The sequence below is a fragment of the Rhinopithecus roxellana genome, chromosome 5 (genome assembly GCF_007565055.1).
Source record: "Rhinopithecus roxellana isolate Shanxi Qingling chromosome 5, ASM756505v1, whole genome shotgun sequence".
Taxonomy (NCBI): Eukaryota; Metazoa; Chordata; class Mammalia; order Primates; family Cercopithecidae; genus Rhinopithecus; species Rhinopithecus roxellana.
Genome location: NC_044553.1, coordinates 89,141,400 through 89,167,276, shown reverse-complemented (window position 1 = coordinate 89,167,276; position 25,877 = coordinate 89,141,400). Strand labels below are relative to the sequence as shown.

The 25,877-nt window shown below is 40.5% G+C and overlaps 1 protein-coding gene across 14 annotated transcripts in view; it reads left to right on the top strand.

Moving 5' to 3' along the window:
* SYNE2 (spectrin repeat containing nuclear envelope protein 2) overlaps positions 1 to 25,877 on the top strand; it is a 392,481-nt gene that overhangs the window by 39,034 nt on the left and 327,570 nt on the right. For all 14 annotated transcript variants that reach the window (XM_030929921.1, XM_030929916.1, XM_030929913.1 and 11 more), the window contains one exon: positions 22,633 to 22,762. In XM_030929921.1, the coding sequence (XP_030785781.1) occupies positions 22,684 to 22,762 (79 nt within the window). In that variant the 5' untranslated portion in view covers positions 22,633 to 22,683. The remainder of the gene's footprint in view (positions 1 to 22,632; positions 22,763 to 25,877) is intronic.

Here is a 25,877-nt window from a genome sequence, read left to right as displayed (position 1 = left end):
TTTATAGTGTCATAAAATCACACTTATTTAGCTGGAAGAGCTCATAATGTCTAGCTCCACCCTTACGTTATGGATGAGAAAATTAGGGACCAAGTATGTTCAGTACATTCTGTACAAGCTTGGGACAGAATGAGGGCCAAAACTCAGGCCTGCTAAGCCACCAGTCCAGGAGTGATTCTACAACACGGTATTGCCCCCTCATAAGACCATTCAGCTTCCCAGACTGTACTTGGTGTGGCTTCGGGTATCCCAGGCCTGGGTGGGGGGCACCGTCCTTTACTGGCCAGCCAGCCAGCAGCTGTGTGTGCTGGTCCCTGCTTCTCTCACCATGAGCTGGGATTTTGAGGCCAGGCTTGGTTATATTCTAGCCTGGTTGAGCCTGAGTCCTTGTTACTGCTGCCCATTCACCATTCCTGCCCTACTGGAAATTAACCTCATAGTATCACTCACCTAATTATTTTATTTAATTTGCACAGCACAGCTGAAGCACAGTGGTGACAATGGCTGGGAATCAAGTAAGGTGAGGTAGCCTATATCCCATCTTGCTGACTACCCAGTGTAGTGCCTGGAACATACAAACTGCACATTCATACTTTTTGGGTAAATTATTGACAAGTAAAAATGAACGAAAGCTAAACAGTAACAGAACATTTTCTACCCTTTGTCTTCTTGAGATGTTTTAGGAGACTAATCCTTGTTGTTCTTTTCTAATTTACATTTTTATGAACAATCAAGATGTAATGCAGGCATTAAGATTATTTCTGAGAGATTAAGAACATGGAAATACTGATGCTTAATATTTAGCAGAACCAAAAAAATTATGATATAATATAATTACAACTCTGTAAAAACAAAGTAGGCTGAGTGGGGTGTCACATGCCTGTAATCCCAGCACTTTGGGAGGCCAAGGCGGGTGGATTGCCTGAACTCAGGAGTTCGACACCACCTTGGGCAACATGGTGAAACCTCGTCTCTACTAAAATACAAAAAAAAAAAAAAAAAAGTTAAAGACCTATGATAAAGACAAAAATTATCTAAAAATTCACTGGTGGCACTTGGATAGTGAAACTAGGGGTATAGTTTTTTCTCTTTTTTTGTAGTTTTCTGGAACATTAAAAATTACTTTAATAAGCTTCTCTTTTATAGTACAAAAATCCTCTTAAAATAAATACAATGTATATTCCATTTTGTAGAAAATAAATTGAATGACAGTTCGACTTTCTATCCTTACGGTATATGTAACTTACAGTATTCTAAAAAATCCTCTAAAAATAGCTGGATACATTTCTTAACCACTGGCTCTGTTGTGGTGGTGGTGTAGGGGAGGAAAGGGGTGATACCTTTCTTCACCCATCATAAGGGTCATGGCTGACACTTCTGTCTATAACAAAAGACAGGTTAACTAGAGAAAACCATACTAAGCATTATTATTTAAGTATAATTAATAATTCTCCTATTAAAGTATGATTTTTATTTTAAAATATTTATATTTTGGAGTCAGGGTCTTGTTCTGTTGCCCAGGCTGGAGTACAGTGGCACAATCATAGCTCACTTTAGCCTCAAACTCCTGAGCTCAAGGAATTCTCTTTTTTCAGCCTCTTAAGCAGCTGGAACCACAGATGCAGGCCACGGCCCCAGGCTAATTATTTCTATTTTTTGTAAAGACAGGGTCTCCCTATGTTGCCTGGGCTGGTGTGAAACTCCTGGGCTCAAGTGATCCTCCCACCTTGGCCCCCTAAAGTGCTGGGATTACAGATGTGAGCCATCGTGTCCGGCCCATACTGAAGTATTTAGTCACAGTTTTACATGACATGAGAGTCTTCAGAATGAAGGCCCAAAGACTTCAGGGTGAAGACTCAGGGTGAAGTATCAATTTTTATGTTATGGTTCGATGCATGGACAACCATGTATAAATATGATCAGACGAAAAGGATAGGATCCAGTAGTGACAGACTGAGGGGGAAACTCATTCAAATTCTTCTTGGCCTCTCTGTGCAGCATTCCTTCCATCCAGGTATGGGGCAGGACCCCTTTCTGGAGTGGTTGGGTATTTTCTTTTTGTTGTTGTTGTTGTTGTTTGAGACAGGGTCTTGCTCTGTCACCCAGGCTGGATGGAGTCCAGTGGCGTGATCTTGGCTCATTGCAGCTTCGACCTCCTGTGCTCTGGGGTGATCCTCCCACCTCAGGCTCCCAAGTAGCTGGGACTACAGGCGTGGGCCACCATGCCCAGCTAATTTTTATATTTTTAGTGGAGACAGGGTTTCACCATATTGGTCAGGCTGATCTCAAACTTCTGAGCTCAAGTGATCCACCCACCTCAGACTCCCAAAGTGCTGGGATAACAGGCGTGAGCTACTGCGCTCAGCTATTAAGGGGTCTTAGCACTCAAAATCAAACAAGGTAGGCCAGAGAATGTCTTATGGTCAGTTCTTACACGGAAAAGCAAGGGGAAGTTTGTTGTAATGTTTTTAGGTTTTATTTCTGGCTTTGGGGAAATGGAGTTCTGATTTCTATGACCCACCTTGATGAAGAGGGATTCCAGTTTCCATGGCTTGCCTCTGGAGAGAATGGAGGGGAGACAGACAGGAGGGCAGGCGGTCAGAGAGAAACTTTGTTTCTGAGGCCTTCGCTTGGGAGTATAGTTTTCCGAGCCCCAACAGTAGATTAGAGGAACGGACTTATTTTTGTGCTTGTTAATGATTTCTAATTTGACGAGGCTCACTTGTCCTGGCAGCTTTCCCATCCCCAAACTACATTTGCTGGGTCCTTTCTGCCTTCATGGGGAAATCTTGAGGTTAGGAAGGTTGAAATTGCTCCTTTTCCTTTTATGACTGTTATGACAAGCTTTGCTTTTTTGGACTTCTCCAGGCAGTTAGTTATTGCTATTCATGCTCCTCTCTGTTCCTGTCTCTAGAAAGCACTTCCCACTTATTCATCTTTGTACCCCAGTGCCTGATATAGTGCCTGGCAAGTTGTATTAGTGCCTGGCAAGTCGCACTCAACTGGTATTTGTTAAATGAGAATGACTGATTACTGTCACCCCTGGAACTCTCAGCTCTTCACGAATTTGGTTTATGTTTTTATAATATGTATCTTACGCCCTCATGTTAGAATAAAATTGGGATGGAAAGTCTCTAAGCAAGAAGCTAAGCAATTGTAGGGGAGGAAAAACTTCTTTCCTCTACCCTCCTAGGTTCAGTGGCTGGAGGCCCTGCCAATTAAACTGTCAAAAGAGATTAACAAGAGAAAAAACAGTTTTAATTACTTACGTAGGCATGAAAGTTCACAAAGAAATGTGGCACGAGGAGGCGATCAGAACTTGAGGGCTTATATACCAAAGGATGATGAAGTGCAGAGCAGAGGCCAGCCGTAGGAAAAGGGGAGTCACTTACGGGAAGGTGGCTAGGAAGTGTGTGGTATACAGGGGTTGTTAGTAAGGTTTGTCTTGGAGATTAACGTGCCTTCTTCATTGATGGGAATTATTAAGAGACATCCTCCTCTTCCTGGTGCAGCAGAGGGGGACACCTTTACAAATGGAAATTTCCTATATACATGTAAATTTCCTTTACAAAGAGAAAAAAGCTCTGTTTTTAGAGCTTGCTTGCTGTTCTCAGTTGCCTTCAGCTCAAAATAATCTTTATGCCAAAGAGGAATATTTTGGGGTGACATTCTGGCCCCCTTTACGATTTTATGTGTATATATGATTCAGGGCTGTAGTGGGACTTGGACATTACAAGACAAAACAGACCTTTATCTGAAAAAGATTGCTTTTGCTAACTTCCTCTGTAAGGGAACACAGTTAAAGAGAAAGAATGGGTCCTGGCCAAGCAGCAGCTGGTGCCTCTGTTGATAAAAGCACGTGTAATTTGGGTCGGCTATAGTAGTGTGGGCCAAAAGGAAAAAGCAAATCACTCTGCCTTTGCCCATTTGTAATAATAAATTAATTTCTGCATGTGAAAGCATCTCTGCAGCTGCCACTAAAATTGGCAAATATTTTTCTCAAGAAATAGTTTGTTTCAGAAACAAACTTCTGATTTTAACAGCTAACATATTTTTGGCTGTCATAAGTGTTTGCTGCCAAATATTTCAAATTTAGAGATATTTCTTTTAAATATCTTAGGGAGACTAGTGTTTGGAATTTTAAAATAACAATCCTTCATCAGTGGGAAAATGCTACACAACAGAAACGTGTAAAAATGCTCATGCAGTTATATTATTCAAATGCTTGACAAACATACTGTTACAATCACAGTGAGATCCTGCATGATTTTCCCCAAGCATTTCTTTTCTTCTCAGAATTTTGCCAGTTGTACTTGAAACCATTTTGACTACAGCTCAGAAGGACTAGTTCTGTAAATTTCACAGTTCCTCCATTCCCCCCAACTTTTTGTTTTTCCTCAGAGTAGTTTTTCCCAGAGTAGTTTCATGTTCTTCTTGAAAACCCAAGGCAAAAAAAAAACATTACAAGCAGAAATTGGCATTTTACCTTAAAATACATCCAGGAAGATATTTGAAGTCAATTCAGTTTTCCATGGCTAAGAATTCTGGTCATTTGGGGAAAAAAAAAAATTGTCAAAAATGGAAGAAAGTGAAGCAATTCAAATGAAGATATCCAAGGAAGGAATTGCTACTTCTTTTTAGTATTCTGTGACCTATGAAGACCTGAGGTTAAAAATGATTTTTAGTATTATTTCTGTTTTATTTGTGTGTACAAAATAAATCCTTAGTGTACTTTCTTTTTTTTGGTAGAGACAGAGGTCTCACTATGTTGCACAGGCTGGCCTTGAACTCTGGGGCTTAAGCAGTCCTCCTGCCTCAGCCTTCCAAGTAGCTGGCCTATAGGCGAGGGCCACCATGCCTGGCTGTTTTATTTATTTAGTTTTAAAATGTATTGATTCTCTTTTATTCACAAAGGATTTAAGATGACCACAACAAATACATATAAGATCAGATATTATATGTCAGTCAAAAGTAAAAACAAAACATAATACAAAGGCCAGAGAAAAACAAATACAGTGAGGGTCTACACAGTTACTAGAGTTATACCTCAAAGTTAGCCCTGTGTTTTGGAGCAGCCAAAGTGAAAAAGGAACATTAATTATATGGTTTTTATTTTTAGAAAAGAAAGCAAGAACAAATACCCATTCTTCATTTCTCGAAGGAAATGAAGTGTTTTCTAGCACTAAATTCTTTTAAAGAAAGAAAAAAAATTTAATGGAGGGGCTTCCTACAAGGAGAAGCAGAAGGTTGTAGAAACAGTGTCTTTGGCCAGGTGCGGTGGCTCACACTTTTAATTGTAGCCCTTTGGGAGGCGGAAGCAGTGGGATCACTTGAGTCCAGGAGCACAAGACCAGCCTGGGCAACATTGTGAGACCTATTTTTTTGTCACTACAAAAAAAAAAAAAAAAAAAAATTAAGAAATTAGCCGGGCAGGGTGGCAAACGCCTGTAGTCCTGTCTACTCGGGAGGCTGAGGTGGATCGCTTGAGCCTGGGAGGTTGAGGCTACAGTGAGCTAAGATCACGCCACTGTACTCCAGTCTGGTCAACAGAGCAAGTCCCTGTCTCAAAAAAAAAAAAAAAGAAATTTTCTTCAGCAACACTGCTCAAGTTACTTATTTTTTCTTTTCAAAATATTTTCTCAAACATCTATTATGTAGCAACTATAAGGCATACACTATGCTACATAATAATGATTAAAACAGCAAGTAAGACAGCCCGTTCTCACAAAGCTAGAATCTGGAATTGGAAGAATCTGTTTCACAGAGCCAGGGCAGGCTCAGTGTGGAGAGTCTAAGGAATGGGTTTCTCCTTGTTAGCTGGCCAAGCTAAACATTCAGGACCTACAGCCTCTAAGTGATGCAAGGATGTCCGTAGTATACTCCAGCTTAAAATGCCAGGAAGGGTCTAACAAGAGCTAGGCAATGGGAGTCAGGGCTCCAGCCAGCTTGGCTGGGATGCAGGGCTGAGATTATTCCTGGAGTGGGGAGCAGAGATGAGTGATCTATTAGTTACTCAGTTACTTCTTCGGGGAAAAAGGCCAGTTCACCTAGAGCCAAGTTACCCAATGACAGACTGACCTAATTATTTGTTTCTTTTCAGTTCTATTAAAACAGTTTGTATAAGATGGTTTTAACAGCTCTTTGAAGATGTATGTGATGTTTAAGATGGGCTTTTTCATTTTAATGTGCTGGCATTTTATGGATTTTTTTTTTTTTGAGACAGGACATTGTTCCTGTGCCCAGGTTGGAATGCAGTGGATGTGATCATAGGATCATAGCTCACTGCAGCCTTAATTAAGCTCCTGGGCTCAAACTGTCCTCTTGCCTCAGCGTCTTGAGCAGCTAGGACTATAGGCATGCACCACCATGCCCTGCTAATTAAAAACAAGTTTTTTTTTTTTTCTAGAAATGGGGTTTTGCTATGTTGCCCAGGCTGGTCTAGAACTTGTGGCCTCAGGTGATCCTCCTGCCTTGGCCTCCAAAGTACTGGGATTGCAGTTGTGAACCACTGCATCCTGCCATTATAAAATAACGTGTGTTTGCATTGCTGGAACGGGAAGGTGCTGGGGCAGAGCTAGATGAAAACACACTGTAGAGCCTGGACTGCTGTTCCCCTGGAGAGGAGATTGAGGGGCAGAATGAGGGACTAGGGGGAAGGCAGAATAAGTGTATTCGCCAGGAGTATAATCATTACAAATATATTCTTTGATGTAAAGAGTCCTTAGGAATATATTTTTATTATGAATAATAATTCATTATGACCCTCACTACCTTCTCACTCTCCCCTTCTCTGTTCCATACTACCCTGGAAACATTGTTAATCTATTGCTTGTAGGCGAGGCTCTGTTGATTCGGGCTCTCTATGGGACTCAGGCTCTTGGTGATACGCATTTAGTTCAAGAGTGATGGGACATGAATCTGGCAGAAATGATAGAGTAGGTCACAAAGTCATTCCTGTGTTTTCGGTAGGGATGCTTTAGCATAGTTGTCTACAAATTAGTCCCCTTCCTAGAGCTTACAGCTGGAATCTAGCCATCTTCAAGTGATATGGCACTGAGAAATACTAAGATAATCTGAGTTTTTCAAAGCACATACATTTCCAATTTCTTTCTTTCTTTTTTTTTTTTTGAGATGGAGTCTCGCTCTGTTGCCCAGGGTGGAGTGCAATGGCATGATCTCGGCTCACTGCAACCTCCGCCTCCCGGGTTCAAGTGATTCTCCTGCCTCAGCCTCCAGAGTAACTGGGACTACAGGCGCACGCCACCACCCCTGGCTAATTTTTTTTGTAGTTTTAGTAGAGATGGGGCTTCACCATATTGGCCAGGCTGGTCTTGAACTCCTGACCTTGTGATCTGACCCTGTGATCTATCTGCCTTGGCTTCCCAAACTGCTGGGATTACAGGTGTGAGCCACTGCACCTGGCCAAATTTCCATTTTCTACTACCAATTTTTTCTTTCTCAGCAATGAATAACAATTTATATTTGTGGCTCAGGAAATGTGACTCACACCTGTAATCCTAGCACTTTGGAGGCTGAGGTGCATGGGTCACTTGAGCCTAGGAGTTTGAGAGCAGCCTGGGCAACATGGCAAGATTCCGTCTCTCACAAAAAAAAAAAAAAAAAAAGTCAGAAATTAGCTGGGCAGGTGGTGTGTGCCTGTTGTCCCAGCTACTCAAGAGGCTGAGGTGGGAGGATGGCTTGAGCCCGGGAGGCAAAGGTGACACTGAGTTGAGATTGTGCCACTATACTCTAGCCTGGGTGACAGAGTGAGACCCTGTCTCCAAAAAAAAAAAAAAAAAAAACCCAGAAAAAATTTACATTTTTCTAATTTCATTAGAAAATTTCATTACAATTTTGTAATCTCATTTTGTAATTTCAACATGCTACATACTAAATGATATAATCATCTTGTTCTTACAGAATGGCTGTGACTTAATTTGTTTGTATCCTCTCTTATTCCAGGGAAAAGTTTGAAGCACTTTATAGAGAAACATAAAATTCACTAGAATAAAAAATGGATGAGGACATTAGAATGAAGGAAAAATAGGGATAGATAGATGTAGACAGTGGTAAAGCAACTTATTTTTGCCGTAAAAGGCAAAAAAAGGGAGGGAAGCCTTGTTTATAAAAATAACATGTTCATTAAATTAAAAGAATAGATGCCTAGTATCACAGTTTTTCTTGGTACTGAGACCTGAGAGAATTTTCCACAGCATGTTCTCATTAAAGGAACACTGGTTTATGGGCTGTGTACTCCTGAACTCCTGTAGAAAGAGTACAATGGTAGGTTTCTCTTGACTGTTTCCTATCATATCCTGCATAGTAAGGCTTGCGGGATCACACTGAAATACATTTTAATAAAAGCAGTTCTCTGAAGGGGTAGAACAATGCAGTTCAGGTTCACGGCTCCCTGGCGGCTGGACAGGATCCAAAGACAACATCCAGGAATGGGTGGACTCTGTTTCAGGCATTCCTCCATGAATATTGTTTCTTGTAATCCAGTGTTTGTAAATGTGCGGTGGAGAACTTCGGGTTAGATTCTTTGGCAGGAATCTGAAAGTCTGAATGTTGGGCCAGACAAAATCATTACCCTCATTTAACAGATGAAGAAACAGGACCTTGGAGAGGCTGATGATTGCTCAAGGCCGAGTGGTCAGTGGAGAAACTGAGACTACAGCCGAGTTCTCCTGACTCTAAGTCTCGTGCTTTTTCAGCCATTTCCTCCCACTTCTCTAACTTACATAGAATTCTGTTGAAATTTGAAGAGTTAATAATGACTATTTTAAACATTGATAATGGATTCCCTACTTAGATGTTTAACTAAGTAAACGATATAGCTGAAGTCTGTCCTCCCAGTCCTTTGCCCTCCACTCTGTGAAGTAGTGGGTATCCTGCCTTAGCATGTTTTTGTTCTTTTACTGTATATGTGTGCATGTGTGTGTTTAAAATGTCCATAAGTGGCCTGGCGCGGTGGCTTATACCTGTAATTCCAGCACTTTGGGAGGCCAAGGCAGGCGGATCACCTGTGGTCAGGAGTTTGAGACCAGCCTGGCCAACATGGTGAAACCTCGTCTCTACCAAAAAATACAAAACTTAGCCAGGATTGGTGGCACACACCTGTAATTTCAGCTACTTGGAAGGCTGAGGCAGGAGAATTACTTGAACCCGGGAGGTGGAGATTGCAGTGAGCTGAGCTCGTGCCACTGTACTCCAGCCTGGGTAACAGAGTGAGACCCTATCTCTAAACAAACCAACAAATAAATATATAAATAAATTTACATAAAGGACATGTGACTTTATAGTATATCTGTCCTTTGTGCTGGCTGGCTTGTTTCCCCACCTTTGTAGTTCTGGTATCTATCCATGCTGATATTGGCCGTTCATTTGTTTTAGCTGTGAATAGTCTTCACTTCCACATGAGTCAGCGGCAGTTTATCTGTTTCTCTGCTGATAGTATTAGATTATTTCCACTTTTTTCCTTACAAACACTTCTACCCTGATTATTCCTGAATGTGTCTCCTTGTGTATACGTGCACTTTTTTTTTGTTTTTTTTTTTGTTGTTGAGATGGAGTCTCGCTCTGTCACCCAGGCTGGAGTGCAGTGGCCGGATCTCAGCTCACTGCAAGCTCCGCCTCCTGGGTTTACGCCTCAGCCTCCTGAGTAGCTGGGACTACAGGCCCCCGCCACCTCACCCGGCTAGTTTTTTGTATTTTTTTAGTAGAGACAGGGTTTCACCGTGTTCGCCAGGATGGTCTCGATCTCCTGACCTTGTGATCTGCCCGTCTCCGCCTCCCGAAGTGCTAGGATTACAGGCTTGAGCCACTGTGCCCGGCCACGTGCACTTTTACAGGATTTTTTAGTTGGCAGAAATGAGCATCAGGCAGATGTGAGAATGTCTTTGCTGAGCCCTCCTGGGCCCACCTTGGACCCAGCATGCCATTTGGGTTCATTTGCAGCCAGTGCCACTCTGGCCTCAGTGGCCCTTCAGCTGCCCTCACAATCCTTGTATGCTTCTGTGGTTGGTGGGTTTGTGTTCTCAGCTGTGGCCTGTTCCAAGCACCGTTTATTCCTCAAGGACCCCACACCACCCATGCTCCCCCTGCTCCTGCTCCCAAGAGATGAAACTCAGCTCTTATTTTCCTGAGAAAAATGAAGTCAGATGATGAGAGCTCTCTTCATTCTTCTCTGCTTCAAAATTTCTCAGCATTCCTACCCAGAGGAACAGGGAGCATGTTTTGCAAACCACAAATTCTTCATGGAATGTATGGAGGAATACATTTCTTGAAAAAGTTTCTGAGATCCCGAATTGGAACTTTGTCTTATCATGAGCTGCTTTATCTTCAAAGCCACTCCTTCAAATCTCTCTGACCACAGCCGCCAACTCTCCTAGTGTATTTCCTAAGGTATGCAAACCGTAATTGTTCTTCAGCCTCACTGAGACAGCAGTCTGTACACTCTCATTTCATGGGTTCACTCCTGCCTGTAGTCACATCCCTCCTTCCCATGTAATCTTCCCCACAGCATCCACCCCAAACCTCCCTCTCAGAGCTCTTTCTTTTCCTGCCTCAATCTGCTGCATCACTATCGTCCTGGGAATGTCCCTTTATTTCTCCTGTATTCAATGCCCAGTCCCTGTTTTTCTCACTTTTAGTTTAGTGTTCTATTTTGTTGGCATACTTTCATTCATCTTGCTTTACCTTTTTTTGTTGGTATAGCTTTATTTTCTTTTTGAGACAGAGTTTCGCCATTGCCCAGGCTGTAGTGCTGTGTTGCCATCTCGGCCCACTGCAATCTCTACCTCCCTGGCTCAAGCGATCCACCTGCCTCAGTCACCTGAGTAGCTGGGATTACAGGCGCATGCCACCCACAGCTGGTTAATTTTTGTATTTTTTGTAGAGACGGGGTTTTGCTGGTTGCCCAGGCTGGTCTCGAACTCCTGGCCTCAAGCGATTTGCCCATCTTGGCCTCCCAGGGTGCTGAGATTACAGGCATGAATCACTGCACCTGGCCCCCACCAGTAGCTTTCTAAGAACAAGTGCTTAGGACATACATTTTTTTGGAGCTTTGTGTGTCAGGAAATTACTTTTTTCTACCCTAACACTTTAGCTGGATATAAATTATAGGTTGAAAAGTTTTCTTTTAAAACTTTGTTCAAAATACACATAACACAAAGTTTATCATCCTAATCATTTTTAAGTGGTATTAATTCCTGCTGGTGGATTCACACTGTTGTGTAACCATCACCACCATCCATCTCCAGAACTCTTCATTTTGTGAAACTGAAACTGTTTATTCATTAAACAATTAAAAGTTAATTAAAATAGTTAACTCTCCATTCCCCCTGGCAGCACCATTCTACTTTCTGTGTCTAAATTTTGACGACTGTAGGTACCTTATGTAAGTGGAATCAGACAGCATTTGTGGAGAATTTTCTGAATCTGTGTTGATTTCACATTTGTAAATGTCAGGTTTTTTAGCTTTGGAAGTTTTCATCCTCAAGCTTTTTTTGAGATGGAGTCTTGCTCCATGTGTGTAAAGTGGAGTGCAGTGTCATGATCTTGGCTGACTACAACCTCTGCTTCCTGGGTTCAAGCAATTCTTCTGTCTCAACCTCCCGAATAGCTGGGACACCCAGCTAATTTTTGTATTTTTTTTTTTTTTTTTTTTTTTTTGAGGCAGAGTCTCACTCTGTCGCCAGGGCTGGAGTGCAGTGGCTGGATCTCAGCTCACTGCAAGCTCCGCCTCCCGGGTTTACGCCATTCTCCTGCCTCAGCCTCCCGAGTAGCTGGGACTACAGGTGCCCGCCTCGTCGCCCGGCTAGTTTTTTGTATTTTTAGTAGAGACGGGGTTTCACCGTGTTAGCCAGGATGGTCTTGATCTCCTGACCTCGTGATCCGCCCGTCTCGGCCTCCCAAAGTGCTGGGATTACAGGCTTGAGCCACCGCGCCCGGCCAATTTTTGTATTTTTAGTAGAGACAGGGTTTCACCTTCTCGGTCAGGCTAGTCTTGAACTCCTGACCTCAGGTGATCCACCCGCCTTGGGCTCCCAAAATGGGATTACAGGCATGAGCCACTGTCCCTGGGCCTCTTTGTTGGTTTTTTTGAGACAGGGTCTTGCTATGTTATCTGGGCTGGAGTGCAGTTGCGTAATCATGGCTTATTGCAGCCTTGACCTCCTGGGCTCAGGTGTCCTCCTGCCTTAGCCTCCCAAGTAGCTGAGACTACAGGCGCACATCACCATGCCTAGCTAATTTTTGTATTTTTTGTAAAGATGGGTTTTTTTTTTTTTTTGAGATGGATTCTCGCTCTGTCGCCCAGGCTGGAATGCAGTGGCTGGATCTCAGCTCACTGCAAGCTCTGCCTCCCGGGTTCACGCCATTCTCCTGCCTCAGCCTCCCAAGTAGCTGGGACTACAGGCACCTGCCACCTCGCCCAGCTAGTTTTTTGTATTTTTTAGTATAGACGGGGTTTCACCACGTTAGCCAGGATGGTCTGGATCTCCTGACCTCGTGATCCGCCCGTCTCGGCCTCCCAAAGTGCTGGGATTACAGGCTTGAGCCACCGCGTCCGGCCTGAGATGGGGTTTTACCATGTTGCCTAGGCTGGTCTAGAACACCTGGTCTCAAGTGATCCTCCTGTCTTGACCTCCCAAAGTGCTGGGATTACAGGCGTGAGCCACTGTGCCTTACTAAGTTTTTTCACTCTTTGTTTTAGTATTGTGACTAGCTTTTAGTTTTTACTGCTGATTAAGAAACAGGATAATCCCTATAAATGTATTTCACAGATTATAATAAATACGGTTTATATACTGTGTAGTACATTTCTTATACTATTTAATAAATGTTAATTGTTGTCATTTTTAGTTTCATGAGTGTTTTCCTTGAATTCCAACAACCACCTTATAAGAGAAGTATTATTCCCATTCCACAGCAGTGGATACTGAAGTTCAGAGCATCGGGGACTGGGTCAAGGCCAGCGGAAGGCTCTTTTAGGGAAGTGGCTACATTTCCTCAGGATGTTCTGATCACGGGTTAAGTGGGTGGTTTCTTGCCACAGGTTGGTATTGGTTGGTGACACTGCTTTGTTGTGCGATTGCAAGCCCGGTGGCATCATGATTTGAGAATTGCTGCATTTTTGTTTTCCAAAAGTGTAGTACATAGATAGGTGTATTAGTTCGTTTTCACGCTGCTGATAAAGACATACTTGAGACTGGGAAGAAAAAGAGATTTAATGGACTTACACACTTCCACATGACTGGGGAGTCCTCACCATCACGATGGAAGGCAAGGAAGAGCAAGTCACTACTTACATGGATGGCGGCAGGCAAAAAGAGAGCTTGTGCAGGAAAACTCACCCTAATAGTAACCATCAGATCTCATGAGACTCATTCACTATCATGAGAACAGCGCAGGAAAGACCTGCTCCCATAATTCAATCACCTCCCACCAGGTTCCTCCCATGACACATGGTAATTGTGGGAGTTACAATTTAAGATGAGATTTGGGTGAGGACACAGCCAAACCATGTCTTAGGATTGATTGTTCTGGCATTTGTGTGGTGTCATTAGAAGAATAAAGTGCCCGGGAGGAAGGAATAGAGTGGACTTTACAAATCACCTGACCTGGGAATATGTACCAGGTCAATTTATTTCTAGTCAAATGATGACCACAGGATAAATAATAAGGGGGAAAAGTTAATGGGAAAAAGATGAACAAATTTATGGCAGTGGTTCACCAACTTTCTGCTGTGAGCTTGTAAGTGGACTGTCAATTGCTAGGAATAGCTCTACAATGTAACTGATAAAGGAGAAGATCCTTCCAAATTCCTAGGTGAACTATAAATAACATAGTACACCTGAAGAATGGAAAAAGAACAGGAGAGATACCCCAGGGAAAATGCTGGCTTTAAAATCACTCTGTTAAAGAAATACGTGAATACTACATCTGCTATGATACACCTTCTGGTCAACCTTTAAAGACAGGACAGATGCTTCTTCCTCACCATTGGCAAAGTGGTTTTTCAGTTAGACTTTCAGTTAGACTGGCAGGGCTTGTTAACAAACTGTCTACTAATGAGAAAATGGAAAGCCATTGAGCTACCAAAAAGACTTTGGGAGTATTTTTTAGAAATTTCTGACACACTCAGAGAATTTTAAAAATATTTCATTTTTGTCAAGAGAATATTTTTCTCTGTGTGAAGACATAGTTGTACAGGTTCTACTGCATATGGAATGAAGAACTGAACCTGAACTAATAATACCTTATTCTCATTTTGCTGTCATTTCATTAAAATAAAAGCCAAATTGTTATTCTTATTTCAGTAGAAATAAGCATCCATCATTTAAAAACTTAAAAATGCAGATAAAAAGAAAATAAACACCACCCATAATCCCTTTCATTTGAGATGCTCTCTATTAAAATTTCATCTTTTAGTTCAAAAAACCAGAGTAAATACCAAGATTTCTTTAAAAAAGGGAAACTCACTAGTGTTTTGAGGTTTTAGTCGACACCACAGGATTATTGCATAAGCAAACCACAGTCATTTCAAAATAGTTTATATCAGCCAGCTGCAGTTGCTGACACCTGTAATCCCAGCACTTTGGGAGGCTGAGGCAGGAGGATGGCTTCAGGTCAGGAGTTTGAGAACAGCATGGGGAATATAGTGAGACCCTGTCGGTACAGAAAATTTAAAAACTAGCCGATTGTGGTAGCGTGTGCCTGTAGTTCTAGTGAGTGAGCCATAGTACCACTGTACTCCAGCCTGGGTGACAGAATGAAAACTTGTCTTCAGTAACAATAAACAAAACAAAAGCAAAACCCCCAAATAGCTTGTGCCATTGGTAAAAGCGTGTATATTAATTTACATATATTTTAAAAACAATTCCACATTATTCCACTTCATTTTAGAAGCTTTAATGCCACTACATTCTTCACCTAACCTTTCGTTATGTTTCTGAAGATTTTATTAACTTTTAAGAGTAGTTTCATTTCAGGTCAGGCATGGTGGCTCATGCCTGTAATCCCAGCACTTTGGGTGGCTGAGGCAGGCTGATTATCTGAGGTCAGGAGTTCAAGACCTGCCTGGCCAACATGGCAAAACTCCATCTCTACTAAAAATACAAAAATTAGCTGTGTGTGGTGGTGCGTGCCTGTAATCCCAGCTACTAGGGAGGCTGAGGCACGAGAATCGCTGGAACCCGGGAGGCAGAGGTTGCAGTGAGCCGAGTTTGCACCACTGCACTTCAGCCTGGGTGACAGAACAAGACTCCATCTCAAAAAAAAAAAAAAAAGAGTAGTTTTATTTATTTTAATACTAAACCCTGGCTTAGTAACATAATTTTAGTAACTTTTATTTGAAAAGAAAAAGTAAGGCCGGAAGGAGTACCCAGGGAAGCTCTTTTGGGCTGGAATTTACCTGGGCACAGCCACTGTGTTCTCTTCAAGGGTAGTCAAGACACAGTGATAGATTTCAGTTGCTAGAGACCAGGGAGACTCCATCTAGCCCTTTAGCCAAACCCTCACTCCTCTTTCTTTCCTTGTTTTTTTTTTTTTTATTTTTATTTTGGAGACAAGGTCTTGCTCTGTCACCCAGGCTGGAGTGCAGCGGTATGAACAAAACTCACTGCAGCCTTGATCTGGCCTCGAGTGAGGTGGGAACCCCAGCCTCTGGAGTAGGTATGACTACAGGTGTGTGCCACCATGCCCAGCTAATTTTTTTGATTTTTTTTGTTGAGACCAAGGCTGGTTTCGAAGTCTTGGTCTCAAGCAGTCCTCCTGCCTCTGGCTTCCTAAGTGCTGGGATTACAGATATGAGCCACTGCACCTGGCCTTTCACTCTTTCTTCTGCCTTCTTTTTTCAAAGCCTTTCTAGCTTCTGAATTCAAATCCTGAGAAGTCCCTTGAAGCTTTTCTTTTCTACTGTGTTCCAGTTTCTCGTGAGTCCTATTTGATAGGTAAATTCCTCCTTAGAAATGTCAGCAGTTTCTCACCAAAAACAATTGTGTTGGAAATGTCATCAGTAAGTCTCTTCAATTATATCCTCATGGCCTCTGTAGCGTGTTTTGACAAATAATTGTACTACGACAGTATTTGGGTCAATAATCTAACACTTCCAATTGATTCAGTCTTCAAAGTTTGGTTTTGCTTTTGATAGACATTTCTAGAAGCTCTAAGAAATTGTCCAGGGGGTAAAAAAAATTATGAATATATCTTTTGCCTTGTTTGCTAATAAATTTTCATGATTAAAAACAGAAACTTCTTAGACATCCAGCTATTTTAAGGTCTAGACTGGTTTTTGGGGGGTACTATGTTATCTGATTTTTTTTCTGACACCGTTATTATTTATTTTTATTTATTTAGTTTTTAGAGGTAGTCTCTCTCTCTCTATGTTGCCCAGGGTTGCCTTGAACTTCTGGGTTTGAACAATCCTCGCACCTGAGACTCCTGGGTAGCTAGGACTATAGGCATGTGCCTGGTCTTTTCCTACATCTTTAATATACAATACAGTGAATTCCACGTGCCAGTTGAGGACAGGAATACTTCTTGATTCTCCAGTTACTAAATTGTCTTTATTGTTCTATATTTATTTATTTATTTATTTATTTATTTATTTATTTGAGACAGAGTCTCGCTCTGTCGCCCAGGCTGGAGTGCAGTGGCTGGATCTCAGCTCACTGCAAGCTCCGCCTCCCGGGTTTAGGCCATTCTCCTGCCTCAGCCTCCCGAGTAACTGGGACTACAGGCGCCCGCCACAATGCCCGGCTAGTTTTTTTGTATTTTTTTAGTAGAGACGGGGTTTCACCGTGTTAGCCAGGATGGTCTCGATCTCCTGACCTTGTGATCCACCCGTCTCGGCCTCCCAAAGTGCTGGGATTACAGGCTTGAGCCACCGCGCCCGGCCCTATTTTTATTTTTAATATACATACAACAAATGTTTCTTTCTCCTATATCTGATACCTTATATTTGATTAATATTCAATTAAATGACCATTCTTTTTTTTTTTTAAATTTCGAGACATTCTATATATTTTTTAAAATTTCAACTTTTGTTTTAGATACAGAGGGCACATGTGCAGGTTTGTAACACGGGTGTATTGTAACCAAGTGGTGAGCATAGGACCCAATAGGTAGTTTTTCAACCCATGCCCCCCTCCTTCCCTTCACCCCTCTAGAAGTCTGTAGTGTCTTTTGTTCCCATGTTTATGTCTATGTGTTCTCAATGTTTAGCTCCCACTTTTAATTGAAAACATATATTATTTGGCTTTCTGTTCCTGTGTTTATTCGCTTAGGATTATGGCCTCCAGCTCCATCCATGTTGCTGCAAAGGCTATGATTTTCACCTTTTTAATGACTTTTAGTATTCCATTGTTGTGTATGCACTACATTTTCTTTATTGAATCCACTGTTGATGGGAACCTAGGCTGATTCCATGCTTTGTTATTGTGAGTCACGTGGCAATAAACTTATGAGTGCATGTGTCTTTTTGGTAGAAAGATCTGTTTTCCTTTGAGTATATATGTAGTAATAGGATTGCTGGGTTGAATGTTAGCTCTGTTTTATGTTCTTTGAGACATCTGCAAACTGCTTTCCACAGTGGCTGAACTAATTTACTTTCCCACTGACAGTTTATAAGCATTCCCTTTTCTCTGCAACCTCACCAGCATCCGTTGTTTTTTGACTTTTAGTAGTAGCCATTCTGACTGGCGTGAGATGGTATGTCTTGGTGGTTTTTGATTTGCATTTCTCTGATAATTAGTGATGATAAGCATTTTTTCATGTTAGGTGGCCTCTTGTAAGTCTTCTTTTGAGAAGTGTCTATTCATGTCTTTTGCCCATTTTTTAATGGGGTTGACTTGCTTGTTGATTTCTTTAAGATCCTTATAGATTCTGAATATTAGGCTTTTGTCAGTGCATAGTTTGCAAATGTTTTCTTCCGTTCTGTAGGTTGTTTACTTTGTTGATAGTTTATTTTGCTGTGCAGAAACTCTTTAATTAGGTCTCATTTGTCAATTTTTGTTTTTTGTTGCTTTTGCTTTTGGAGACTTAGCCAAAAATTCTTTGTCAATGCTTATGATGAGAAGGGTATTTCCTAGATTTTCTTCCAGGATTTTTATAGTTTGAGGTCTTACATTTAAATCTTTAATCTATGTTGAGTTAATTTTTGTTTATGGTGAGAGATAAGGAAGGGTTCAGTTTTGTTCTTCAGCATATGGCTAGACAGTTATCCCAGCACTATTTATTGAATAGGGACTCATTTCCCCATTGCTTACTTTTGTCAGTCTTGTTACTATCAGATGGTTGGACATGTGCAGCTTTATTTCCGAGTTTTCTATTTTGTTCCATTGGTCTTTGTGTCTGTTTTTGTATCAGTACCATACTGTTTTGGTTACTGTAGCCATAGAGTATATTTTGAAATTGGGTAGTGTGATGTCTCTGGCTTTGTTCTTTTTGCTTAGGATTGCTTTGACTATTTGGGCTCTTTCTTGGTTTTATATGAATTTTAGAGTTGTTTTTTCTAATTCTGTGAAGAATGTTCATAGTTTGATAGGAATGGCATTGAATTTGTAAATTGCTTTGATAGTATGCTCATTTCAGTGATACTGATGCTTCTACTCCATGGGCATGGAAAGTTTTTCCCTTTATTTGTGTCATTTCTGATTTCTTTCAGCACTGTTTTATAACTCTCCTTGAGATCTTTCACCTCCTTGGTTAGCTGTGTTCCTAGATATTTCATTTTCTTTGTGGCTATTGTAAATGGGATTATGTTCTTGACTCTTAGCCTGGGTGTTAACTGGTGTATAGAAATGTTACTGATTTTTGTACGTTGATTTCATATCCTGAAACCCTGCTAAAATCACGTATCAGTTCTAGTAGCCTTTTGATAGAGTCTTTAGGGCTCTCTAGGTATAGAATCATATCATCTGCAAAAAGAGATAGTTTGATCTCTTTTTTTCCTATTTGGATGCCTTTTATTTCTTTCTTTTGCCTGATTGCTCTGGCTAGGGCTCCCAGTGCTATGTTGAATAGGAGTGGTGAGAGTGGACAGCCTTGTCTTGTTCTGAGTCTCAAGGAGAATTGTTCCAGCTTTTGCCCATTGAGTATGATGTTGGCTGTGGGTTTTTTCATAGATGGCTCTTATTATTTTGAGGTATGTTCCTTCAATGCCTAGTCTGTTGAGGATTTTTTTTAATCATAAAGGGAAATGTTGGATTATATAAAAAGCTTTTCTGTGTCTATTGAGATGACATAGGGTTTTTACTTTTAATTCTGTTTATGTGGTGAATCACATTTATTGATTTGCATATGTTAGAACCAACCTTGCATCCCAGGAATAAAGCCTACTTGATCGTGATGAATTAACTTTTTTATGTGCTGCTGGATTCAGTTTGCTAGTATTTTGTTGAGAATTTTTGCATCTATGTTCATCAGGGATATTGGCCTGAAGTTTTCTTTTTTAGTTGTGTCTTTGCCAAATTTTGGTATTAGGCTGATGCTGGCTTCATAGTATGAGTTAGGGAGGAGTCCCTCCTCCTTGATTTTTTGGAATAGTTTCAGTAGGATTTGTACCAGTTCTTCTTTACACTTCTGGTAGAATTCAGCTGTGAATCCATCTGGTCCAGAGCTTTTTTTGGTTGGTAGGTTTTTAAAAAAATTATTATTGATTCAACTTCAGAGTTTGATATTGGTCTACTCAAGATTTCAATCTCTTCCCAATTCAATCTTGGGAAATTGTGTTTCCAGGAATTTATCCATTTCCTCTAGAATTTCTAAGTTGTGTGCATAGAGTTGTTTGTAGTGTTCACTGAGAATCGTTTGTATTTCTGAGGGATAAGCTGTAATATCATCTTTGTCATTTCTGATTATACTGATTTGGATCTTCTCAGAGACATTCTTACCAAATTCAAGGTACTGTTCAAATAATGCTAATGCTAATAGGACTGTTTGGTATGAAATGCTATTTTGTAAAAATTACACTCTTGTCTTAGGTTGTTTGAGTTGCTATAACAAAATACCGTAAAATGGGTAGTTTGTAAATGACAGAAATCTAATCCAAGATCAAGTCCGGAAGATTCAATGTCTGATGAGGACCTGTGTCCTCATAGATGGCTATTCTCTCAGTCTATCCTCACATGGTAGAAGAGGTAAGGGGTCTCTCTTGGGCCTCTTTTATTTATTTTTATTTTATTTTATTTTATTTTTTGAGACAGAGTCTTACTCTGTCAATCAGGCTGGAATGCAGTGGTGCGATCTCGGCTCACTGCAAACTCTGCCTCCCTGGTTCAAGCGATTCTCCTGCCTCAGCCTCCTGAGTAGCTGGGATTATAGGCGCGTGTCACCACGCCCAGCTAATTTTTCTATGTTTAGTAGAGACGGGGGTTTCATCATGTTGGTCAGGCTGGTCTTGAACTCCTGACCTCATGATCCGCCCACCTCGGCCTCCCAAAGTGCTGGGATTACAGGCATGAGCCACTGTGCCCGGGCTGGGCCTCTTTGTATAAGGGCACTAATCCCATTAATGAGGATCACCTCCAAAAGGCCCTACCTTCTAATACCATGATATTGGGGATTAGATTTCAACATATGAACTTTGGGGGATGTGAGAATTCAGTCCACTGCAACTCCTGACAGTCGCATCCATCTCCAGCTTCAAGTGACAGGGCATGCCGTCTCCTTTGCTCTCAGAGTACCTTCTGTACTTGTTTATTAGAGGATTTTGCTTCATATTGTGTTCATTTATCATTCTCAGAGGATTGAATCTCTTGAGAGCAGCATCCAGCCTATATGATTATTTGTTGTGCAAATGAATGAAAACAAAAATAAATGACATATGGCAAACTTGCTCACCTTAGGAGGCACCATCGTGTGCTGGTTTAGAGCATGAACTCTGAAGCCCAAACCACCTGGATTCAAGTCTTGGCTCCATCATTTATTACCTGTGTGTCCTTAGACAATTGCGGTGCATCTAAGCTTTGTCTTTTCAAATGTGGAGATAACTATAGTTCCTAACTCTTAACATTTTTATAAAGATTAAATGAGGTTGTATATACAAAGTGCTTAAAACAGTGCCTGTATACAGTAAGTACTGTATAAATGGTTTCTACTATTTCTATTACCCTTTTTTTTTTTTTTTTTTTTTTAAATAGAGATGACATGGAATAGTGTGTGCCCTTAGAAAATTCATTCTAGAATTCAATTCTTAGGGTACCAAAATGAAGAAGTGCTTTGTCTCCACTTTGGGTTCAGGAACCCCAGAGTATGGGAAGGGGTGATGGAGGTCCTCAGTACATCACAAAGCTGAGGATGTTTGTATCTTTTTCACTCATCAGGCTGCCAAGGCTCATGGTGAACTAATAAACAGCCTTTCCTTTTGGTTAGAATCTCTCAATTCCACGTAGCAACTCTTTTACCTCAGGCTGCTTGTGATTCATCTTAATTCAGAGGATAAAGAAATTAATCATTAATTAGTCAAGTTGATTTGGTAGCTGAAATCTTTAACAACAGTGATCCATGCAAGAGATAAAGGGAAGTGGATGATAAACAGAGGGGGCAGGCAGGATTGAAAGATTTTTGAAATAGGGGGGACTGTTTAATGATTTTTATTCTTTGTATTTTTTGAAGTGTTCTGTTTAATATTTAATATGATTGATTGTATCTAGCTGTTGGCCTCATATTTATCTTTTAGTTCCCTCCCACCCCAGCATTTTATTATGTAAAATTTCTAGTATACAGCAGAGTTAAAGGAATTTGAAAGTGAACAGCTATATGGTCAACACATAGATTCTAACATTAATATTTTGCAATGCTTGCTTGATCACAAAGCTGTAGTTATCCATCCCTATGTATACCCCCAATCTACTTTATATTTTTATATGCTTGGTTAGGTTTGTTTTATTATTTAATCATCCATATGGGAGAAGTCAGTTTTTTATACTCATCCTACAGAAACTAATAGTGGTAAATAAATACATGAAGCAATGCATTTAAAGAGGTATGGAGTAAAAACTGCTCTCACTGGAGGAGTTCTTTAAGAATCAAGGTGGGGCGAGGGGAAGAAATGTGTAAGTGGAAAAATAAGCCCTTGGGAAAACAATTCAATATATTAGAACTCATTAAAATATTCTTTTTGATATATTAGATTTTTAGTTTCACTTTTCAAGCTATGCAGGCTCAGTTCTTATTGTTTCCAGTAAATGGCAACATAACTGGGGCAGAAAAGGAACTAAGTTAAAAAAAAAAGTTTTAAAGAAAATCCTTGAAGTTGAAGGCTAACAATCACGTAACACTAACGCCTAAGATATCAGTTTGTGTCAACTTTCCTTCCTCTAGACAAGTTATTACATCGAATTGCCTGGCTTTCCTTTCCACCACTGGTATAGAATCCACAAGGCTAGTTCTTCTGGAGTTCTGAAAGCAGCTCCAAATGGCATGAATAGGTCATAGGGCAAAATCTTGATTATGAGTCAAAAAGAAGGTGTAGTTACTTTGTTCTTCATGAAACCACGGAAACACACGCTAGAAAGCCATACTTGTTTTGGAGGACAGTTTTTGGTTGCTGCTGTTTTCTGGCAATGCGTGTTTACTAGAAACAGAGCTGCAAAGTTGTTAATGAACATTTATCCATTTCACTTTCAGTTCACTTCTTCAGTTGAGATGGACATGATATAAACTCCATTGAGTCAAAGAATGGCATCTAGTCCTGAGCTTCCCACTGAAGATGAACAGATTTCCTGGGGCATCGACGATCTCCATATTTCATTGCAAGGTAATTAAGATTGGGTGGGGGTAACACCTACAGAAACTGTGGAAACCTTATTTTTATCTAGTTGCGAATCATACTGATTTCTGTCTCTCTTATGGAGATAAATATATCTGTATTTTGCCAACTGTAGAAACCTTTTAGTATATTTAAATATCTTTATTTCTGTCTTAGGTCTCTGGGAAAGTAAGGAATACCTGGAAGGAGTTTGCTATCTCTAGTTTCTTACTGAGTGTGTGTATTTTATTTGCAGTGAAAATTAAATAGTAAACTGTAGTTTGTTTGGCATTGTTTGTACTTACTTCGTATCTTTTTGTGTAGCTTCTTTTAAATGCACATCTTGCCAGGCACAGTGGCTCATGCCTGTAATCCCAGCACTTTGGGAGGCCAAGGCAGGTGGATCACCCAAGGTCAGGAGTTTGAGACCAGCCTGACCAACATGGGGAAACTCTGTCTCTACTAAAAATGCAAAATTAGCCAGGTGTTGTGACACATGCCTGTAATCCCAGCTACTTGGGAGACTGAAGCAGGAGAATTGCTTGAACCTGGGAGGCGGAGGTTGCAGTGAGCTGAGATTGCACCATTGCGCTCCAGTCTGGGCAACAAGAGCGAAACTCCGTCTCGAATGAATGAATGAATGAATGCACATCCTTATTTTGTCCTGATAGGAAGAGAGGTAATATTATAAATGAGTGACCTTTCAATCATGTGAATCATGTGTGCATGTATATAAGGGCTGTCATTTTTAAAAAAGTGCTTCTTGTGGAGTTTGGCAATATTTGTGTTGTACTTTGAAAATTCACTAGCCACTAGACCGTCTACCTTTGTTGATGAAGCAAATTTTGCAGTTGAGTAAAGTTAGCTAATATAAAAGAAATAAGACTATAGCAGGTCTTTGAAAATATTTATGCAACTATGTATTTTAAAGTAATTTTAAGATTATGGGCAGTATTATGCGGCATTTTTAGAATGTTACTTAAAGTCATAGATTCTAAGTCATTTATGGTAAAGATGCCAAAATTACTTTTTTCCTGATATTTTCCTTTAAATTAAAGATCTGTTTTGGTGCCATATTGAATGATTTGGCAAAAAAAAAAAAAAAAAAAAAATGTGTTTTGAATGATTTGCTTCTATATTTTGAGCTGAGATGGAAATCAATAGCTGTTAGAATAGACAGTATCTGTATGTATCAGCCTTTTCAAAGTAATTATTGTATAATTTATATAGAGTAAGAAACATTTAAATTGTTGAGAGGTTATACTTGAGGTAAGAATTTTTAAAATTTTCAGTAAGGACTTAAAAAATAGTGTCTGAATATTCAGATGTGGTTGGAATCAAGCTTTCATTTAGCTGGAAAAAAATTCTTGTTTTTCTGTGATGTTTTGGTTGCATGTGATGTTTTGGCTGCAATAAAATAGGTAAATCAAATTTCTAATGTTGGCTCTGCCAATCACTAGTTCTTTGAACTTGGAGGAGAGACTTCATCTTTTGAGTCTCAGTTTCCTCATTTGTAAAATGTGAATGAGAGTTCCCACACTGCAGCTGCATTTTGAAGATGAACAGTAAGGGAGACAAAGGGGCTTAGCACAGTGCCTCACACAGACTAGGGACTCAATATGTACGCATATTTTCTTTTTCTATATTTATGGCCAAAATCTTAGTCTCAAAGTTATTTCTTGTCCAAGAGCACATGGCTGGAGTAGAAACTTCATGATATATAGGAAAAAATTGTAAACCAGACGTCTGGTTTTTTTTCTGCTTTTTCATTTGTTTGTTTTGTTTTAACATTTCTGTTCAGTGGCTCCCTATCACGTGTGGGATGAAGTCCAGACTTCTTGGCATGGTTCAGGCTTTTGCTGGTCCAGTGCTTGCCTTTCTCTCTGCTCTTATCTCCCACCATGCCCCATAAGCACTCTGTGCTCCAGCCCCACAGTTCCTTAAGGGGCCATACTCTCCCTGGTCCGCCAGCCTGTGTGCTTTCATTCAGATTGTTTCCCTTGTAGCTCCCCCGGCCCCTCCTCCAGCAGCAGAAATCATTCTCCCATCCATCCTTCATACATCCTTTATCCCTCCCCAGGTCAATTAGAATCAGTTTCCTCTGTGAGCCCTGTTCTCTCTTAGGCTGAGATAATGTGCTCCCTCCTCTGTTCTCCCGTAGTATCTCTTTGAGCACTTGTAGTATTATAATTATTATACATATCAAGTAATATTTTCTTCCCCACAACAGAATGGACGTTTTGACTTTTATGTAGCATGCTATAACTTATGTAGCACTTTTGCATACATTATCTCTTTTGATCCTCACAACCACATTATGAAGTAGATTTAAGAAAAATCTTTGACAATTGAGAAAGAAGCTGTGGCTCAGAAAGAATGAATTACTTGCCCAGAGTCCCACAGCTAGTGAGCAGCGGAGCTGGGTTTTGACTAGGACAGTTTTCTTTGTATTGTTCCATACCCTCTTTGATACACTTCAAAGAACAGTTTGAAAGAGGGAGTTTCCTTAACGACTTTCCCTGGAAAATTCATTAAATCTTAGCCTTACCCTGTTCAACCTATAGCAAGTTTTCACATCCAGAATATAGATGGGCATCTTTAAGTAACACTAGTGATCTCAGGCTCATAAGTAGCTCAAAATAATTAGCAAATTACTGAGAAATGCGTGGTTTCTTATAGCATGTTTTGAATTATAGTAGTTATACAATCTGCTTTCCAATTGGAGAGTAGTATGGACTGTTTTGCAATGTAAATGTGATATACATGCACTGGTCAGTCTGAATGATTTCCTTTCATGATGTATTTAGAGGAATTGTGGAGCTGGACACATTGCTGTCTAGGGGGACTGGTGGAAAGCCAGTACTATAATGTCAAGGTGACGGTGGGCAGTCTGTTCACATTAGCCAGGTACCCTCAAGAGATATCAACCAAGAAGTTCCCATGCCTATAAGATGAAGGCTTTATGGCAAAATGAATAGATTCCCAAAGTTAAGTTCAATATTGTTATCAGTGAATTTGTAATGATTCTTTCAGCCTAAGTTGTTGAAGGAAAAAAGGAAAGGAGGGAGGAAGGAAGAAAAGAAGGCAGACACTTGTATATATTTCTGAAGGCACCTTTGCTTTC